Source organism: Anolis sagrei, chromosome 3, assembly GCF_037176765.1.
Source record: "Anolis sagrei isolate rAnoSag1 chromosome 3, rAnoSag1.mat, whole genome shotgun sequence".
In the NCBI taxonomy this organism is placed as follows: domain Eukaryota; kingdom Metazoa; phylum Chordata; class Lepidosauria; order Squamata; family Dactyloidae; genus Anolis; species Anolis sagrei.
The window spans coordinates 187179881-187200567 of record NC_090023.1 but is presented as its reverse complement, the minus strand read 5'-3'; the positions used below and the strand labels follow the sequence as shown (position 1 = coordinate 187200567).

The 20687-nt window shown below is 38.5% G+C and overlaps 1 protein-coding gene across 1 annotated transcript in view; it reads left to right on the top strand.

Moving 5' to 3' along the window:
* BTAF1 (B-TFIID TATA-box binding protein associated factor 1) overlaps nucleotides 1-20085 on the top strand; it is a 71893-nt gene extending 51808 nt beyond the window's left edge. Inside the window, exons 27-38 of the mRNA XM_060768696.2 lie at nucleotides 1319-1440; nucleotides 1538-1705; nucleotides 1833-1910; nucleotides 3399-3528; nucleotides 3948-4089; nucleotides 4690-4820; nucleotides 6107-6232; nucleotides 7150-7302; nucleotides 9713-9924; nucleotides 14417-14576; nucleotides 16910-17080; nucleotides 18470-20085. Of these exons, the coding sequence (XP_060624679.2) occupies nucleotides 1319-1440; nucleotides 1538-1705; nucleotides 1833-1910; nucleotides 3399-3528; nucleotides 3948-4089; nucleotides 4690-4820; nucleotides 6107-6232; nucleotides 7150-7302; nucleotides 9713-9924; nucleotides 14417-14576; nucleotides 16910-17080; nucleotides 18470-18619 (1743 nt within the window). The 3' untranslated portion in view covers nucleotides 18620-20085. The remainder of the gene's footprint in view (nucleotides 1-1318; nucleotides 1441-1537; nucleotides 1706-1832; nucleotides 1911-3398; nucleotides 3529-3947; nucleotides 4090-4689; nucleotides 4821-6106; nucleotides 6233-7149; nucleotides 7303-9712; nucleotides 9925-14416; nucleotides 14577-16909; nucleotides 17081-18469) is intronic.
* The last annotated feature ends 602 nt before the right edge of the window (nucleotides 20086-20687 follow it).

Below are 20687 nucleotides of genomic sequence, written 5' to 3'. Positions count from 1 at the left end.
TTGATTCTTCATCATGGTCTCTGTGTATTTACAAATGTGGTGCACATTTATGCAGGTTGATTTTCAGATTATCTAGATTTTGTCCAGAGCCCTACTCCTCCCTTTTAAAAGTACATCAAAAACAGTTCCTTTTTGTAACTCAGGAATGAGAGCGATGCAGACCTCCAGATGTTGTTAAATAGAACTGCCAATGTTCCTTACAATCTTGGCAACAGCTGCTAGGAACGATATTCAACAACACCTGGAAGAATGCCCAACCCTGCTGTAACTGATGCTCTTCAAATAGCCATCTGTACACACAACTCACCTGTCTTCCACTTAGTGGCATATTAATATTTACTATCTTTTTCCTCAGTGTCAACTGATGTCCATATTTGGAGAAGGGACAGGTACAGCTAGAATCTCAGCTCTCTTGCTAGTTCCAAAGATAGACACAAGTTCTGGAGAAGTTTTAGATGTTCTAAGGATAGAGTCTGGACAGGGAGAGATGTTTATGTGTAAAAGCGCCAACATTCACTCAAAGAACATTAGATATAAGTGAGAAGCTTGCTTCTTGCTAGACTAATATGATATTCTTGGCAAATTTGGAACCCTGTTTTTGTTACGATACAGTGTTAACATTGTCTCTTTCAAGCAGAAGGATAATTGAGTTTAGGTCCAGTGTGATTTCTCCCTCCTAGGAGGGAGAGAGGTGTTGGGGCCAAGACATATTGGGAATCAGTATGTGATATGAGTTATTTTTGAGGTATTACTCCATTTGTGTATCTTAGTCCCAAGGGAAGTAGGCTTGATCCCTTTTGTTTGCTTTTAGATTATTATTTATTTCATATTCCTGGAGCCCCCAGTGACACAGTGGGCTAAACCCTTATGCTGGCAGGATTGCTGACCAAAAGGTTGGCAGCTCGAATCCGGAGAGTGGGGTGAGCTTCTGTCTGTCAGCTCCAGCTTCTCACGTGGGGACATGAGAGAAGCCTCTCACAGGATGGTAAAACATCCGTGCATCCCCTGGGCAGCGGCCTTGCAGATGGCCAGTTCTCTCACACCAGAAGCAATTTGCAGTTTCTCAAGTTGCTCCTGACATAAAAAAGCCACTGGCCTTTATTATACATTTTAGTTTTGCTTGTTGTTGGAATTTCTTTGCTCCATCTGGACAGTGATTGCAATTGTAACATATTTTAATACTGTAATCTGTTTTGAACTTCCTTAAAGATTAAAAGAAGTACATGAGGTAATGAATAAATACCGTAAATAAGAAAAAATTAAAAGTACATGCCTTGTCCCCTACTCTTAGGATTTCTTTTTCATTTCCCCTTTATAGGAAGGTGTGAATTGGTTGGCTTTTCTTAACAAATACAAGCTTCATGGCATCCTCTGTGATGACATGGGGTTAGGAAAAACCCTGCAATCCATCTGTATTCTTGCTGGAGATCATTGTCACAGGTAGCCATAACAATTACACCAAATGAGCTGTCTTTATCATATTGTAATAGTATCCTGTAATATTGTGGTGTGACACTTCTTATAATGTTCCTCAAAGGGCCCAAGAATATGCAAGAACTAAGATTGCTGATAGTGTTCCTCTCCCGTCCTTGGTGGTGTGTCCTCCTACACTCACAGGTCACTGGGTGGATGAAGTGGGGAAATTTTGTTCCAAAGAGTATTTGAACCCATTGCACTACACTGGTCCTCCCACAGAAAGGGCAAGGTAAGCCCATAATGTAGGACTCTGTTCTTATAGTTTTGTGCACATTTTAATTTCTTTCTTTGTGGATTATTTAGAAAGCATTGGAATCATTCATAAACTTAATTTATCTATACTTTGTCCTCTAAAGGCTGCAGCACCATGTGAAAAGGCACAATTTAATTGTCGCTTCCTATGATGTTGTGAGAAATGACATTGATTTCTTCAGGTATGAACTGTTATTCAGATCATTCTTATTTTTTCTTTGTCTTTGATAATACATTATTTATTATGCACTAAAAAAGAATATCTAGGTTACAACCAAACACTGACTGAACAAGATAGCTATGTTTCTAGTGACCTTTTGCAAGTTAATAAATAAATGTTTTGCACCATGTAGTTTGGTATAAAATTATTCAACATGTGCAAAACATAACTTCAGTCCTTTTCAGCTATATATCAATACCATCTCACAAAGCCCAGGTTTATTTATTTTGTGTCAAAAGCATTTATAAATATACAAGTATAAAACTGATAAAACTGAGCATAAGAAGCTAAATAATTTTAGACCAAAAACATACAACACAACCTCATTGTCTGTAGCTTTAAATAGTTCTTCCTCTGTGCATGAGGCAGGACATTGTGGGCGGCATACAGATGCAGAGTTGTTTATTCTGCTCCACAGTCGCACAAGATGGAGGATTCTTCTAGGTAGTGCCATTTTGCCAGGTTGTCTTTTGATCTGCCCACTCCACTGCTGAGTTTGTTCACGGACTTCCAAGTTGCCCCTGGAGAAAGACCTTCATGGGGGCCATCCATTTGGGATCTCCTGGTTTAGCTGCCCAGATGGATCCTCTTGCTGTTGCTGGGGGGTAACATTAAGAGGAGTGGTGGTTCTCAGTAAGCTTTTCCTTGATTTGAGTCTACTAGGAGGAGGCTGATAGCCATGCAGTGGATGGCTTTCACAGTGTTCAACGTTATTTCTAATATAATAATAACAACAACTTTATGCTTATATCCTGCCTCCATATCCCTAAAGGGACTCGGGGTGGCTTACATGGGGCCAAGCCCAACAATACAGTTAAAACATATTAAAATGCATAACAAAAAAATAATAACAAAAAACAAGATAAAACGAGATAAAAACAACAAAATAAAGCAATATATAAAACGGACATCAGAGCCAGCAACTCTCACAGATAGCAGCAATTTTCCATCGCACATCTGGGGTGTGGGGTGGGGGGCAGTGCCAGCTAGCTTATAGAGTATCAACAGTTATAGGTTTGAGACATTTTGTGATGATTCTACTTGTTTTGTTCAGTCCTATATTTCCCTTCTTCACATGGGCAGACTTGTGCCAAAAAGATGAAAACAAAGCCAAGATGACAACAGTGGGATTGTTTTACCATAATGCTCACATGGGGAATTATTTTGGTTTTTTAAAAATAATATTTTAATTGACCATTTCCATATTTTTTCACACAAGAAGGAAAAAGGGAATAGTCAGGTAAAAAAGGAAAAAGAGGAGGATGGGGTAATGGAGTTGTTATTAGGAGGTTAACTCTTTACAAATATCTAGTATGTCACTGGTGAAGAGGGAGGGGTTGAGGGGATGGAGGGAATGACATTGTACAAAATTATAGATCTTACTTTCTGTCCTTAATATTTTATATACTGAAGAATGATCAGTGTTGATAACTTGTATTTTCTTTCCTAGAAATATTAAGTTTAACTATTGTATTCTTGATGAAGGCCACGTTATCAAAAATGGAAAAACAAAACTGTCCAAAGCAATAAAGCAGTTAACTGCCAATTACAGGATAATACTCTCTGGGACACCAATTCAGGTATTCTGCGTCTTCCTTCTTTTTCAGGGATTAGAGAAAGTAATAGAATGTTTCTTAGACTATTGTGAAAGTAACTGACCAGATGCATTGGTGGAAGAACGAGACCATAGATCCTTATCACAAGCATTTGTTCTTCCATGCCTACTACGTAGCCATATACATGCACATCTGATTTGAAAAATCCCATATGTAACTTAATTGCACAGTTTTAATTGAGGTGCATTAGAATTTTCACAAGTAAGACTGAACAGCATAAAAGGCCCATGCCTTTTATGCCGTTCATCTAGTGAATCTTGAGATGGGAGGGGGAGGTCATGATGAGATGGACCCGTGATGTTGTCATCTTTGTTAAGTACTAGCTATTGTAATTCTCTGATTTTACCATTTTTTTCTCCAACAAATGTTTCTCCTCTATTCAGAACAACGTTTTAGAATTGTGGTCGCTGTTTGACTTCCTTATGCCGGGATTTTTGGGTACAGAGCGCCAGTTTGCAGCTCGCTATGGCAAGCCTATATTAGCTAGCAGAGACGCTCGGAGCTCCAGTCGAGAACAAGAGGCAGGTGAGAAGGAAGCTCCTATTTCAGTTTGAAGTGCTGTTGCAGCTGGAGGAAATGAATGCTTCCTGTAGTTCAAGTGTGGTACTAGAAGAAACGCTGTCCATTTAAGGCAGTGGTTTCCAACCATGGACCACCAATGGTCTGCAAGAATGAAAATACGGTCCAGAGCCTCACCATTAGTACACCATTGCTTCGAAACCACGCAGCAATGACAATGACTGGTCTTGTGAAACCCTCTTATAGTGCCAAGGCAACGGGGATGTTGGGAAGGGAAAGGCTGACTACCTACAAAAGATTACTACTACCACATCAGCTCTAGATTATTAAATATGGTTTTCCGTGGGTGAGCAGATAGCAACTAATGAATGGCTTATGTTCTGTATCGGAAACTAGAGCTGATGTGGTCTATCCAATGCAATTTTCTGAATCAGCACCCCAAATAACCAAACCGAATCTAAAGATGACCAAAAACTGATTCGTAACCCTTTTGGTACTAATGTTGGAGAGTGATCCCTGGTCAAGTGGTCCCTAGTCAAAAAAAGTTAGGAACCTCTGATTTAAGGTCTTTACAAATACATAAGATTTTCTTCTGCACATTTGTAGGTGTTCTTGCAATGGAAGCTCTGCATAGACAAGTCTTACCATTCTTGTTGAGGAGAATGAAAGAAGATGTGCTGCAGGATCTTCCACCAAAAATTATTCAAGACTACTATTGCACCCTCAGTCTTCTGCAGGCAGGTTCCATGCTTTGTGTTATATTGGCATGAGTAAGGAACAAAGACACCAGTGGTGGCTCTTCTCAGCTCTTAGATGTGTTTCGGATGGAAATTCTATGTACTTTTGCATGGTTGTCTTTTTGTTAAAAGCCTAGCATATGTAAATTGCATCCTCTGTTGATCTCTGGAATTGAAAGTAGCATCTGTCTCCAAGTATAGGCAGTGCTCAGGTTATGAGCAAGATAGATTCTGTAGGTTTTGTCTTAAGTCAGATTTCAATGTAAGTTGGAATAGAAACAATGTTTGAGTGTAACTCCAGCCAGAAACATTTTTTAAAGTTTGAATGGCATAGGGAAGGGTTGACATCTCTTTTTGTTTGTTTGTTTTGCTGTCTGTGCCTGTCACTTCCCACTCTGTCCTTGTGACAATTGGATATTGAAAATTTTAAGTTGTTGTGGAAACAAGAATTGATTATAAATTTCAGTGGAGACACCTTTTCTCCATGATAACTTTTCCAGAATTAAATTTCCCTTCCTAGGGGTAAATTTCACCTCACTTCCTGTTGTCTCACCCCCATTTGTAACTAGGAGTTGGGTGTTTGTAACTTGGGGGCTGGCAGTAATGACAGGGCTTCTTCAGTCCCCAAATGGTTTTGATTCAACAAAGCAAGTCCCTCTGGGTTAGAATGCAGTTTATCACAACTTCTGGAACATCTAAGGCAGTGGTTCTCAACCTGTGGGTCCCCAGGTGTTTTGGCCTGCAACTCCCAGAAATCCCAGGCAGTTTACCAGCTGTTAGGATTTCTGGGAGTATGTTTTCCCTGATGTGGAGCAATTATTCCATTGGTCATACTAGCTGGAGGTTGAAATTTTTGTCTAAGTAGCATTATACTTTCCTTTATGTCCTGAGAAATATGTAAAAGTCATATATTTGGTGGGGTATTGTGTGGTTTCTGAGCTGTATGGTCATGTTCTAGCATGTCTTACCAACATTGTTAGATCCTCTGAAGAGGCAGCCACAGATGCAGGCAAAACGTCAAGAGACAATGCTGCTAGAACACAACCATACAGCCTGGAAACCACACAACACCCCTGTGATTCTGGCCATGAAAGCCTTTGACAAGCCATATATTTCTTTTAAAGGAGAAAAGTGTTGGCTTTGTCCTGGAATGGCAATGCTTGGAGAATCCAAAAATAGTCATTGACTTCTTAACTTAAAGTGAAAATAGATTCCTGTTTTGAAAAGATAGATATTGAACACCTCCCTAATTATTTGTTTATATGTTCCATCTTTTTAAAATATAGGTTCAACTTTATGAAGATTTTGCCAAATCGCGTGCCAAATGTGATGTTGAAGAAACCGTTTCAGCAGTTTCACTGACAGAAGAGACTGAAAAAACAAAACTTAAAGCCACAGGACATGTGTTCCAGGTTGGAATTTATTTTGTTGCACCTTGTTAATAAGCATTCAGTAGGTTCTTGCTTTAGCTGTAGTTACCAGCAGAATTTCCAAGAATGGCTTTCCTTTAGGTGAATTGATTTTAATTATATATACTTGAGTATAAGCTGAGTTTTTCACCTCTTTTTTTAGTCTGAAAAGCCCCCCTCAGCTTATACTTGAGTCAGTTATTTATTATTTTAATCTGTTATTATTATTATTTTATTACATTTATTATTTTACTCTATTATTATTATTATTACATAATTTTTCTCTATTATTGTTTTATTACATTTATTATTTTACTCTATTGTTATTATTCCATTTACATTATTTTACTCCATTTATTATTATTATATTTATTATTTCACTCTATTATTATTGTTGTTATTACATTGTTATTTTACTCTATTATTACTGTTATTACATTTCCATTATTTTACTCTATTATTATAATTTTATTACATTTATTATTTTACTCTTACTATTGGAAGGATACGTAAGCACATTTACACTGGAGAAGGTTGGATAATGTTTTAATCAGAGTTGGGCAGTCTTAAATTACAGTTTTGTGTAAATATTCAAAAACATTTAACCTACTGATGCCTTATTTAATGTAATTTTATTGGTATCTATTTTTATTTTGAAATTTACCAGTAGCTGCTGCATTTCCCACCTTCGGCTTATACTCGAGTCAATACGTTTTCCCAGTTTTTTTGTGGTAAAATTAAGTGCCTCGGCTTGTATTTAGATCAGCTTATACTCGAGTATATATGGTACAAACTTTACAATAGTTATACCATGAGAATGTTATATCTCATAAAGATGAAATAAATCTGAAAGCAAAAATCACCAAATAAATAACACTGAAGTTGTTACGTATATTTTCTTCTCTGCTTGCTTTTTTAAGGCGCTGCAGTATTTGAGGAAACTGTGCAACCATCCAGCATTAGTTTTAACGGCTAGTCATCCAGAATACAAGAGAATCACGGAGAAGCTTGCAGCTGAGAACTCTTCCCTTCGAGACATCCAGCATGCCCCTAAACTCTCTGCTTTGAAACAGGTGAGCAAGCCTAGTCGTATATGCCTTGATATTAAAAGGATGTTTTTTAAAACTTTGAAAATATGTTCCTGCCAGTTTCTGTTATCTTCACTGCAAGGCAGACTGAAAGAGATATCAACCATGTATGGGTTTGTCCCCTCATGCCAACAAGATTAAAGAAAGGGGATGAGAAAATGATGTTAAGAAAGGAGCTGCTTTGGGTCTCTTTTAAGGCAGAAAAAGGAGGTATAAATAAATATAATCATAATCATAATAGGGCTGCTATGAGTTTTCCATGTTCCAGAAGCATTCTCTCCTGACATTTCACCCACATCTATGGCAAGTATTCTCAGAGGTTATGAGTTCTGTTGGAAACTAGGCAAGTGAGGTTTATATATCTGTGGAATGTCCAGGGTGGGAGAAAAAAACTGTTGTTTGTTTGAGGCCAGTATGAATGTTGCAGTTGACCACCTTGATTAGCATTGAATGGCCTTGCAGCTTCAAAGCCTGGTTGCTTCCTGCCTGGGGGGATCCTTTGTTGGAAAGTGTTAACTGGCCCTGATAGTTTCCTGTCTGGAATTCCCTTGGGTTTTTTTTTTAGTGTTGCTCTTTATTGGCTGTCCTTATTTTAGAGTTTTTAAATACTGGTAGCCAGATTTTGTTCATTTTCATGTTTTCCTCCATTCGTTTGCAATTGGCCACATGCTTGTGGATTTCAGCGGCTTTTTTGTGTAGTCTGATGTGGTGGTTTTAGAGTGGTCCAGCATTTCTTTGTTCTCAAATAATATTCTGTGTCCAAGTTAATTCATTAGGTGCTCTGCTGTGGCTGACTTCTCAGGATGAATAATAATAATTCCTTCTGCAGTAAGGGCCTATTGCATAAAGTTGTCTTTAGAGAGACTGCAGTGGCTGTTTTTAATAGGGACTTAATGTAAACCCTATTTAATGTAAATCCTATTTAAAATAGCCACCTCTGTAGCGAACCTTATGAGGCAAGCCTTTAGTAAAAATGTTAATTTTCCTTGCTTTTCTCCTCCCCCTTTTCACCTCCAAACTACATTTTCATTCTTTTTCTTCATTTATATTCCTTTTCCTATCTGTATCTGTATCCATGTAAATATTTACCCCCTACCCCTTGCAACCCCTCAAATAAACCGATCGTCTTTTTTAGCTCGTCTTAAGTATGTTCCCTCTATGCATTTTTAAAAGGAGAGGAAAAGATTTCATTCACACTGCTAAATTTGCCTTCAGTTCATCCATGGATTAATGCAAAATCCACAATTTTGGCCCCAAAACTTGCCCTCAGCTTCTGTATGAATGTATGCAGTACTACATGAATGTGAAATAGATGTCATTCCCAGAAAAAGAAATGAACGGTGACAAACCACATTTGGTGTTACCAGTTCATAGTTTTTGTTGTATACATATTAGACATGTGCATTCAGGCCAAATGGCATGCCATTTTCATCTAACCCCACATTTCGTTTACCAGAAAGTTATCCGAAAGGGGAGAGGTCTTTTCTGTTTTCATTCGGCAGAGATTTGGCCCATTGTCTACAATGGGAAACTTTAAAGCATCAATCCTCAGCCATTTTAAGTCCTGTCTGCATGAAACCTACCCCAGTTGTAGACCCCACGGACAACTGCAGGCCTGCCAAGTTTCAAAACAATTCACCCACCTACTGATTTTTTAAAGAATTATTTTAAGTTTTAACCATAACATTTGAGAATTGTAGTATCTGGTTGTGTCCATTCTCAGTCAGTCAGCGCGTGGACACCACCAGGAGTTTTATTAGCTGAGAGACACACAGAGAGAAAAACTTGAACTCACATCATGCTCCAAGAGGAAATTTCAATGGTCATCCTATGCTAGTGCCGCTGGGAAAGCGAGTTCCCAGGGCCCTCTCTGGAGGCGGAGGTAATTTTCCAAGAAAAAATGGAGGAGGCTTCTTCTGCTGGGGAGAGAAAAAGGTGCCACAGATTGGTGGACTTAACTCTAAAAATATAATCCATTTTGCTGCTCTTTTCGTGTCTCTGTTCCCCTTTCTGTTTTCAGAAATAAAACAAAAACAGTTCTCCAAAAACTACAATTTTTTGTTAACAGTGATTTGGGCCCAAATCTAGTATATATATGAACCTTGAGGAATCTAAGACTGAATCTGCACTGCCCTATATCCCAGGATATAATCCCAGATTATCTGTTTATCCCAGATTATCTGGCAGTGTAGACTCATATAGTCCAGTTCAAAGCAGGTAAACTGGGATCAGATTCGGAGATATAGGGCAGTGTGAAAGGAGTTGTCTAGTTCATGTTTTGTCATTAAACTAGTAGCTTTCCTTAGATTTAAGCCTTATTGAGTCGTATAAGTTGGGGGATGTTTTTCTGCTGCGTTCAGCAGTTGAGGGAATATTTCTGTTTGTTCCTTTTAAGCTGCTGCTAGATTGTGGTTTGGGAAATGGCGGCTCTTCAGAAAACGGCACAGAAACCGTAGTTGCCCAGCACAGGATCCTTATCTTCTGCCAGCTCAAGAGCATGCTAGATATAGTAGAACATGACCTTCTGAAACCTCACTTGCCCTCCATTACCTATCTGCGATTGGATGGCAGCATACCTGCAGGTCAGAGGCATTCCATCGTTTCACGGTAAGGCTGTTGTCAAATGTTTTTGAACTGAGGATTTTTAGACATCCTGTTGTTTCTGAAATGCATGATATTTTACCACATTTGGTGTGCAAATAAACTTGTGGCTTAGTTGAGTAGATTCAAAAGGCTATAAAGGTCACTTTTTATGGTTAGCATCGAAAAAGGAATGCTGACTATAAATAAAACTGCCATGAAGCTTCATATCTATGCTGGGGCCGTGTTAGGCCTTTTCTCCTTGAGACTTAGCATCGGGGGGCCCAATTCAATGCACAGCATAAGTTAGGAGTATTCTAGCAAGGAAGAAGAAGCACTATAATCATTTCTTGGATGGTGCAGAGAAGAACAATGCTCAAGCTTTTCAATTATCATATATACTCGAATATAAGCTGAATTTTTCAGCCCTCTCGGCTTATACTTGAGTCAAAGCTATTTATTATTTTAAGTTATTATTATTATTATTATTATTATTACATTTATATTGATTTCTCTATTATTTTTATTATATGTATTATTTTACACTATTATTACTGTTATTACATTTCCATTATTTTACTACTATTATTATTATTACATTTATTATTTTACGCTATTATTAATGGAAAGCTACGTAAGCACATTTACATTGAAGAAGATTAGAAGAATAATTTAATCAAAGTTGGACAGTCTTAAATTACAACTTTATGTAAACACTAGCCCTCCCCTACCACACGTTGTTGTGGCCCAGTCTGTGTATATGTCTTTTGTGTGTGTATATATGTGTATATATTTGTGTGTATGTGTATATATGTGTGTATGTGAATGCTTTGTAATGTATTTTTTGTTTTTTGGCTGTTTAAGTCTCTTCTGCTGTGTTTTTCAGTGTTTTTATAGGTGATGGTCACTTGTTGGCCTGATAGATGTCTTGTGTCCAAATTTGGTGCCAATTCGTCCAGTCATTTTTGAGTTATGTTAATCCCACAAAGGAACATTACATTTTTATTTATATAGATTCAAAAACATTTAACCTACTGATGCCGCAATTAATGTAATTTTATTGATATCTATTTTTATTTTGAAATGTCCCATTAACTGCTGCATTTCCCACTCTTGGCTTATAACCCAAATCAATACGTTTTCTCAGTTTTTATGGTAAAATTAGGTGCCTCGGCTTATATTCAGGTCAGCTTATACTCAAGTATATATGGTATATCACCTTGTTCCAGAAGCAGGTTCCTCAGTTCCAGAAACAGGAGCCAAGAAGTCTTTTTCCTTCTGTTGAATTTTTCAGCTTTCTCTGTTCTTTACAGTCCATTTTCAATCCTGCCTTGCATCAGTGACAAAGCTCCTTTAATTTACTATTGATTTTTAGGACTAGGGTAAAGTTTTATGGCTGACTGCTATGTAGTTTGGTATATGGCTTAGACATATCGAGTCCCTGGCTGTGGTTGGTTGGTTCTCTGTTGACATGCTTGGATGTCTCATAATAATAATAATAATAATAACAACAACAACAACAACAACAACGATGGGGACTCGGGGTGGCTTACATGAGGCCATGCCCATCAATACAATAAACACAACATAACACAAAAACACAACATACACATCTCTCTCCTCTTGGCTCAGAAACCAAGAAAACCATGAACAGCATCTTGTACTGTGCTCTTTCTGGGAAGTTCTTCTGCCATTTTTTTCTTTTGCTCAACAACAAATGCAACATTCCCATTGCCATATAGGCTCATTGTAGAGGCCTGTTGTCCTGACCTAAATCTTCCATGCAGCGATGATCCTTGAGACGTTTTAGTACCTCCAGCAGGAACAGACGTGGTCAGGCTATGGGAAGTAGCCCTGCTGTTCTCACTTTTCCCTACAAAGATTACTTCAGTTTGAACTCTTGTGCTTAATTTAAAATGAAACCACCTCTTCAGGATGCTGCCAGATGGTGGTACAGACCACTGGATACAGTAACTTCAAAATGATTGGAGGAGTCACAGGTCATTGCAGCATCACTGCAATGGATTTTCAAGTGTTTTTCACTAATGCGTCTCTCAGCACCTCTCAAAAAACATAAGAGGCCTTGAATTTTCTTGCCTGTCCCTTTCAAATTCAGTTTATACAATAGCAAAGAAGAGAAGACAGCCATTTTTGTGGAAGGAACATCTGATTCTTACCATAGGAATTCCTCATTCCATACAGCAGAAGTAAGGTTAGGAGCAAGCATTTTGATACTTCAGCTTGTTTCCTCTAAACCAGTGGTTCTCGACCTGTGTGTCCCCAAGTATTTTGACCTACAACTCCCAGAAATCCTAGCCAGTTTACCAACTGTTAGGACTTCTGAGAGTTGAAGGCCAAAACATCTGGGCACCCACAAGTTGAGAAACACTGCTCTAAACCCTAAGGCTTCAACTTTTGACTCTTAGCTCCTAAAGGACGATTACAACACAGTTTTCCAGAAACCAGACTTACCCATGTCCAACTTCCAGGGAAATAACACAAACAAGATATTATAGAATTCTTAATCACTCATTTGTTGGAAGCTGTAACAATAGTGTCCTTGCAAACTGACAATCATATGTCCATTTGGTTTTGTTTTGACAGTGGAGAAGCTTGATGTACAACCTGTGCTTCAGTCTTCTCCACATCTATATTTGTTCCTAACTCGGGAACGAATGCAGATGATCACCACAGGCACCAGCTTGCCTTTATTCTGCAAAATGACTGACATGAAAGGCCACATCCTATGAATCATAGCCTCATGTACAAATCCGTCCTCAGGCCTGCCTCTTTCTAAGCACAAGTTCCTATGCCCTTTGGGAGTCAACTTTGTCAAGAGGTCTCCCACCATGCTCCCTTTGCTCGTTGGAATTGGTCACTTGCTCAAATGGCGCAACATTTAGACGAGGGACTTTACAGATATCAGTCCTAGAGATTGTGAAACCAAGTTCAGAGGGCCAGGTCATCCAAGGAAATTGCCCAAATCAGAAAGACAGACACAGAATGAACTTTGGAATGCTTTCAAACCCGTTCTCTTGTACTTTTTGCACATAAGCTAGATTTCTGCATTCCTATAAGAACAGATATCTGTCTGAAACAGATTCTTTTTTTCCCACTTAAGCAGATAGAACATTGTGTGTCATCTGAGACATTTTCAGTGTCATAACAAATTGACTAAGTTACCAGGTTCACAATCTGTTGAAATGCAGTTTCACCCAATTTATGTTCGCTGCCATTCAGGAAGCATTGATTTATCTATTGTATAGACAACCTCATATACATTCTTCTCCCATTTCCTGCCAGAAAGCTGAATTAACATTAACTAGGTCCAAGAATTGTATGCTTTTGATCCAAGTACACTGCCATGAAACCCTGTCTGAACCAAGTGTTGATTAATATAGTCTCATGTACACATCTTCCTGTTCTAAATTCAGTTCTATAAATTGCATCTTGTTTCCTGTAGATCCAAGAACTTTTTTGTCGGTTGGCTTGAGTAAATATTAGTTCTACCCGTAGCTGGATCAGGCATTTCTTCAAAATGGTTTGTTTGAAACATATTCTTATGGCAGGTTACTTTGTCACCAGTTGCTTCTGGTACTTGAGTGGGTGCCTTCTTCATAGCAGGCAGAAATTGGCTTTTCCTATAATTCCTTGGAAGAGCTCCCTTAAAGGGCCTTTCTAGTAAGAGAGATCACAGGGCAAACCATCTGAGAGATTTTTCTCATCTTCTCTTATGCCCCTGCCTCTCCAAGCAGGCTGGATAGGGTTTCTGTGACTGACAAATGAACTGTATTTAAATGAAATATTATACCTGTCCATGCAGCACCAAATTATATGGACATCTTATCTCAACCTTACTTCTCACTTCCTTGGCCTGTGTCACTTGCCATAATGGAAATACAGTGGAATTTTGATTTAAGAGCATCCCAACTTAAGAGCGTTTTAAGTTTCACTTTGACATAAGAGCAGCATTTTGAGTTAAGAGCTATTGCAAAAAGGAGCACAAGACTACAGGCTTTAGGGAGTACCTTCCATGCCTCGTACTCTTGTTCACTTTGGGAGATTGCTATCTGCTTAGTTTGTCCGCTTTGAGGAACTTTGGGTTAGTTGATTTTGTGTCATTTTTATTCCTGGTGTGTTTGGCTTCATGAAGAGAGGGAGGGAGGGGCGCTGAAATGAGGACAGTATGGAAAAAAATGATGGTTCTGCCCTTTCACTTTTTGATTTGTGCTTTCTTGCCACAACTTTGTGCTTCTTTTGTTTTAAAGTTGACCTTTCCTTTTTATTGTGCATTTATACATTATTTGTTATTATAAAGTACTTTTTCTTGTTTAAAAACATATAAAAAATGGAGGGTCCCTTCCCCCGAAATGAATTAATAGCAATGCATTTTAATGGGAAAATTCAGTTTCAGATAAGAGTGATTTGAGTTAAGATTTGAGTTAACTCAAATAATCACTTGAAGTTTTCTTCTTGTCCGCATGTAATCAAGCAAATGTAAACTCTTTTCCACACTCAGGTTTAACAATGACCCATCCATAGATGTACTCTTACTGACTACTCATGTGGGTGGACTGGGTCTAAACCTAACGGGAGCAGACACAGTAGTGTTTGTTGAACATGACTGGAATCCCATGAAAGATCTCCAAGCAATGGACCGAGCGCATCGTATTGGGCAGGTGAGACATTTACAACTGTTGAGTCAGGGATAGTTTAAACCATTAGAATGAGTCAAAAACTGGTTAGAACTTTCAAATCTAGTGCCATACGAGCCATCATCCCACATTTGTTTTCTAAATTAACAATAGGAGATCAATTATATTTTTAACATCTTCAAGTTCCTAGAATGCTGCTTTACACACACACACTCAGAAATATAGTTATAGTAGTAGTTGTAATGGATATCTGTTTATAACGTGTATAGGGTATATGTTGTAGAGAGAGATGTGTGTGTTGTAGGTTTGTTTTATATAGAAGGAAAATTATTTTGGTTTATGTTTTTTTATGGTGGTGGGTTTTTTTTGTTATTTTTGTTATCTTTAATTCAATTTTTTTCTTGTTTTGTAAGTCTGTACATTTTCCTTTTTTCTATATGTTTGAATAAAAATTACACTATGTAACATAATTTTTGTTACTCGGTTATAGATGTCATTTCCTAATTGGTTCTATCATAAAAACATGGAAAAGGTTTATTAAACTGCAAAAACTTTGTTTTTGTGGGACCAGTCGGCCATGTTTGAATGTGTCTACCTAAGGGTGAGTGGCCGGGACAGAATAGGAATTTTGTTGGTGTATCATCCACCCCGCTGCTCAACAGTCTCCCTGCCTGAGCTACCCAGTGGTAGCTCTGGCCTAGTGTTGGAGTCCCAATGACTAATTTTACATCATTGCTGAGACCACCCTATCAGGAATGGCTCAGGAATTCATGGCCACCATGACAACCATGATTCTGTCCCAAATGGTTACTGGCACTACCCATAGTGCAGGACACACACTCGATCTGGTCTTCTCTTCAGGATGAGATGAGAGTGACAATATTGTGGAGAGACCATCTATAGTTCCTTTGTCATGGACCGATCACTACCTGGTCAGATTTAGACTTACTGGAGCTCAAACCTCTGCAGAGGTGGCGGACTGTTTAGGATGGTCTGCCCCTGGAGATGTATGGATCCGGGCGGATTCCTAACGGCTATTGGGGATTATCCTGCTACCTTGGTAGGTGATTCTATCAAAGATCTAGACAGAATCACCTCTGGTTGCTAGGGCAGTTGACACGATTACTCCTGAATGTCTCCTTTCATAGAGCAGAGCTAAATCAGCTACCTGGTACTCCAGGGAGATGGTGGCAATGAAGTCAGTGAAACAGAGACTAGAGCAGCATTGGTGGAGAACTCGCAGCAAATCTCATCGAACATGGAATATGCAAAAATAATATTTAATATGCAGTAGAGTCTCGCTTATCCAACCTTCGCTCATCCAATGTTCTGTATTATCCAACGCAGTCTGCCTCCTGCCTGGATCTGTAGTTGTTTCAATTCATTGTGATATTTTTGTGCTAAATTTGTAAATACAGTAATTACTACATAACATTACCATGTATTGAACTGCTTTTTCTGTCGATTTGTTATAAAACATGATGTTTTGGTGCTTAATTTGTAAAATCATAATGTAATTTGATGTTTAATAGGTCTTTCCTTAATCCCTCCTTATTATCCAACATTTTTGCTTATCTGCTGGCCCATTTATGTTGGATAAGTGAGACTCTACTGTACTAATGTGCCTAATGACCTATCTTGGAGACGTGATCCAAATCTACACACAAAATTGATTTTTGTTTCAAATCCACCTTTAAGTATAGCCTGAAGGCAATGTTATATGCAGTGTTTTTAAAATAATTTTGTGCATGGAACAAAGTTTATGTACACTGAACCATTAGAAAGCAAAAGGTGTCACTATCTCATCCACACATGTTGTTTATTCGTTCAGTCGTTTCCGACTCTTTGTGACCTCATAGACCAGCACATGCCAGAGCTCCCTGTCGGCCGTTACCACCCCCAGCTCCTTCAAGGTCAATCCAGTCACTTCAAGGATCCCATCCATCCACCTTGCCCTTGGTCGGCCCCTCTTCCTTTTTCCTTCCATTTTCCCCAGCATCATTGTCTTCTCTAAGCTTTCCTTTCTTCTCATGATGTGGCCAAAGTACTTCATCTTGGCCTCTACTATCCTTCCCTCCAATGAACAGTCGGCCTTTATTTCCTGAAGCATGGACTGGTTGGATCTTCTCGCTGTCCAAGGCACTCTCAGAACTTTCCTCCAACACCACAGTTCAAAAGCATCTATCTTCCTTCAAAATGTTCAATTTTGGATTTCCAGCTAAGGAATACTCAACCTGTATTCATTTCTTCATTGCTTTATTTGATGTGACTGAATGTTGTATTTGCATTGTGTTTTCTTTTAGCTGGTATCTTTAGATAATTGCATAAATGCTCATTGTTGTTAACTTGTCCCACAGAAACGGGTTGTTAATGTTTATCGCTTGATCACAAGGGGAACCTTGGAAGAAAAAATAATGGGTCTGCAGAAGTTCAAAATGAATATTGCAAACACAGTTATTAGCCAAGAGAATACCAGTCTGCAAAGCATGGGGACTGATCAGCTTCTTGACCTCTTCACTCTTGATAAGGTAAATAACAGTTCATAACGTATCCAAAAGCAAACTACAAATGCTTCAGAAGGCATTTTAGCTGTAGATTGGTTATATTTGGGAAAGATAAAGAGAGGTAAATAATAATAATAGTAATAATATTTCTGGGTTGCTGTGAATTTTCTGGGCTGTATGGCCATGTTCCAGAAGCATTCTCTCCTTACGTTTCGCCCACATCTATGGCAGACATCCTCAAAAGTTGTGAGGTCTGTTGCAAACTAGGCAAGTTGGGTTTATATATCAGTGGAATGTCCAGGGTGGGAGAAAGAACTCTTGTCTGCCTGAGACAAGCACGAATGTTGTAATTGGCCACCTTGATTAGCACTGAATAGACTTGCCGTTTCAAAGCCCATCTGCTTCCTGCCTGGGGAAATCCTTTATTGGGAGGTGTCAACTGGCCCTGATTGTTTCTTGTCTGGAATTCCTGTCTTCTTAGTGTTGTTCTTTATTTACTGTCCTGACTTTAGAGGTTTTTTTTAATGCTGGTGGGCAGATTTTGTCCATTTTCATGGTTTTTCCCTTTCTGTTGAAATTGTCCACATGCTTGTGGGTTCTTACCTACCTCTCCTCATAGCTTGAGGAGGGTCACAGGTAGTAATTCTTCCTTAAGGATGAGCATCCCTGTTAATAATAATAATAATTATTATTTATTTATTTATTTATACCCCACCACCATCTTCCCAGGAGCCCCCAGTGGCGCAGTGGGTTAAACCCCTGTGCCGGCAGGACTGAAGACCGACAGGTCGCAGGTTCGAATCTGGGGAGAGGCAGATGAGCTATCAGCTCCAGCTCCTCATGCGGGGACATGAGAGAAGCCTCCCACAAGGATGATAAAACATCAAATAATCCAGGCGCCCCTGGGTAACGTCCTTGCAGACAGCCAATTCTCTCACACCAGATGTGATTTGCAGTTTCTCAGGTCGCTCCTGACATGACAAAAAAAAACAAAACATCTCCCCGATGGGGATTCGGGGCGGCTTACATGAGGCCAAGCCCAAACAACAAATTACAGCAAAATAAAAACGAAAACAATAAACAACATCACAATTACATAAAACATATGAATGCATAACAATATAAAATTACAGTAAACACAATCACAGTGATAATGGGCAGGTTACATGTAATGATTAAAAGAAAAACTAATTAAACACTGATTAAAAACTAAAGGGGAAGCAGGTTAGATCATCATTTTAATTCTTAACAGTCCTCATACTTAAGAGTATTATCTTGCAATATACAAACTTGTCTTGCTTGAGATTTTGTTTTGTTATTTCCAGAATTATTTACCAAAATGTAGATCTTAAAATACATGTACTTCTATTCATTTTTCCTTCATCTTGTTTCTCTAACCCAATCCCTTTCAAGGATGGAAAAGCTGAAAAAACGGACGGTGCCACTTCTGCTTCCGGTAAAACCAGCATGAAGTCAGTTCTTGAAAACCTTGGAGACCTTTGGGATCAAGAGCAGTATGACTCTGAATACAGCCTGGAAAAGTTCATGCACTCTCTCAAATGACCGCTCCTGATGGTATTTTTCAGCTGATATTCAGCAAGTTTCAAAGCATAGAGCCGGACTTCTAACGTAACGTGTAAATATCCCTGTGGAAGAAATGTGAGGAAGGGCTGGCCTTTTGAAGAGAGCCGCCGCCTTCGCTTTGGAATCATTTAAGTCTTAAATACGGATGTCGTAAAGTAATTTTGGATTTCCAAAATAGATACGAACTCTTATTTGATTAAAAAAAGGAATAAGGAGAGGAGAAAGAGTTCTTAACAGGTTTTGCACATGTTGATAAGTGTTACTGCTCTTTGAGCTAAGTCTGTCGCTTCCCTTTTTGATCCTGAATCCGCAGGAAATTTGTACAGGTTGGTTGGACTCCTTTCGTCTTGCTTTAATGGTACACTTAAAAAAGCGCTCAGTTTAACAAGTTAGAATGATGTTTGGTTCACTTTGGGATGTGATATTGGCGCGATAATGGCAGAGCTTATCATCCTGGAACAATATTGGGGAATTAAAATGAGACTCTCAAGTATTAAAGTTCCCATTTTTATAGACATATTATATATTTAAGCACGTGGTGCTCTTCAAGTCTTCTCACGTTTGAGAGCAGTTGACTTTTTAATAGGAATTGCTGATAATAATGGCTTACTTCAAGCCATATCCTCATCCTGTTTAGAGGGTGCCATTTTTAAACCTGTGTGTGTGTGGTGCGTGTGTGTGTGGATGGCTAAGTTGTTTCCCCAGTTCAGAGAACTAAAATATGCAGTAGGTTTCAATCCTATATTTTTTTGTAATTGAAAGAGGAGATATATAGACAAGAGCTTTTCCGGGAGCAGATCTTACAAAATGGAGACTCCGTGCTGGAAAGACTCCCTAACGTGTTAGTGCATGAACCTCTTTAATGGGAGAGAAGAGATGCTCTCTTTAGGGATCCAGACCATGAACGGTCTTAGAAATGCCTACACTGCATCAGAAGGAATTGAGTATTTGAGCTGAAGCCATGTCATAGACATTTTAAGTGGCTAAGGAAAAGGACAGTAAGAATAATAATAGTTGTACATTTTTAAAAGGGGTATCTTCTTCTAAAAGGGAGTCTTTAGTGACATATGTCTGCATAGACGTGCATGTCTGTACCAAATGTGTACACAAGTTTTCTACATATATTAAAATCAACACAAGCTGTCTCAAACGCATTCACGAAATATATGAATAGATGTCATGTCTACAGTTTGGAGCTTGCACTTCAACCTCAGAGCTTTGAATAGCCATGAGACCTCAAACAATGTAAAGTAATTGCTTTGATTTTTTTTTAAAAAAAAGAGAAAAAAACACGTTGGCTTACGGAGCACGGTCGTTTTGCAGCACTTGGATATGAATGAACATGTGTCATATTTCAATGGATCTCTGAACTGCTATACTGTACCATTAAATTAGCATTCCATGGGAAAAGAAAATAAAAAAGGCCAAACTGGCATTAATCAGCAGCCTTTATACTTCTTGTCATTCTTTCTGCACATTTAGTCATGAAGATTATGGTGAACGGAACTAAAATAAAATGGCATTTATGCATTGTTTATTTGACTTGGAGGGAAATGGTTGGTTTCCTTGTCATGGCATACATCTATTTATTTGTTTGTTTGCGAAATTTATATCCCACCTTTCTCTGAGTACAGGCCCAAGGTGGTTACAACAGAATAAAAACATACAATTCAAAGTTAAAACAACCCATTAACCATAAATATTTGAAACAGCAAATATAATTAAAACAGTGTGAAGATGAAAACCAAGATAAAAACCCACCGCTTCCACTACCACTTATTTGGCTTAATTAAATGCTTACTCGAAAAAGAATGTCTTCACACCCTACCAATTGTATGATCTGGCTTTTGTATTGCACGTTGAGGAGAAAACACAGGATGGCACAAAAGTATCCTGATTCATGATGTTGCATTCTAGCGTGGATTCACCTTTGTATCACACAAGACTCCAGTATTGCTAACTAAACAGTTTATTGAAGAAAAGTCAATATAAAAAAGCAAAAAGCAATAGGAAAAAGGCAATAATCCATATATCAGAGTTCCGTTTC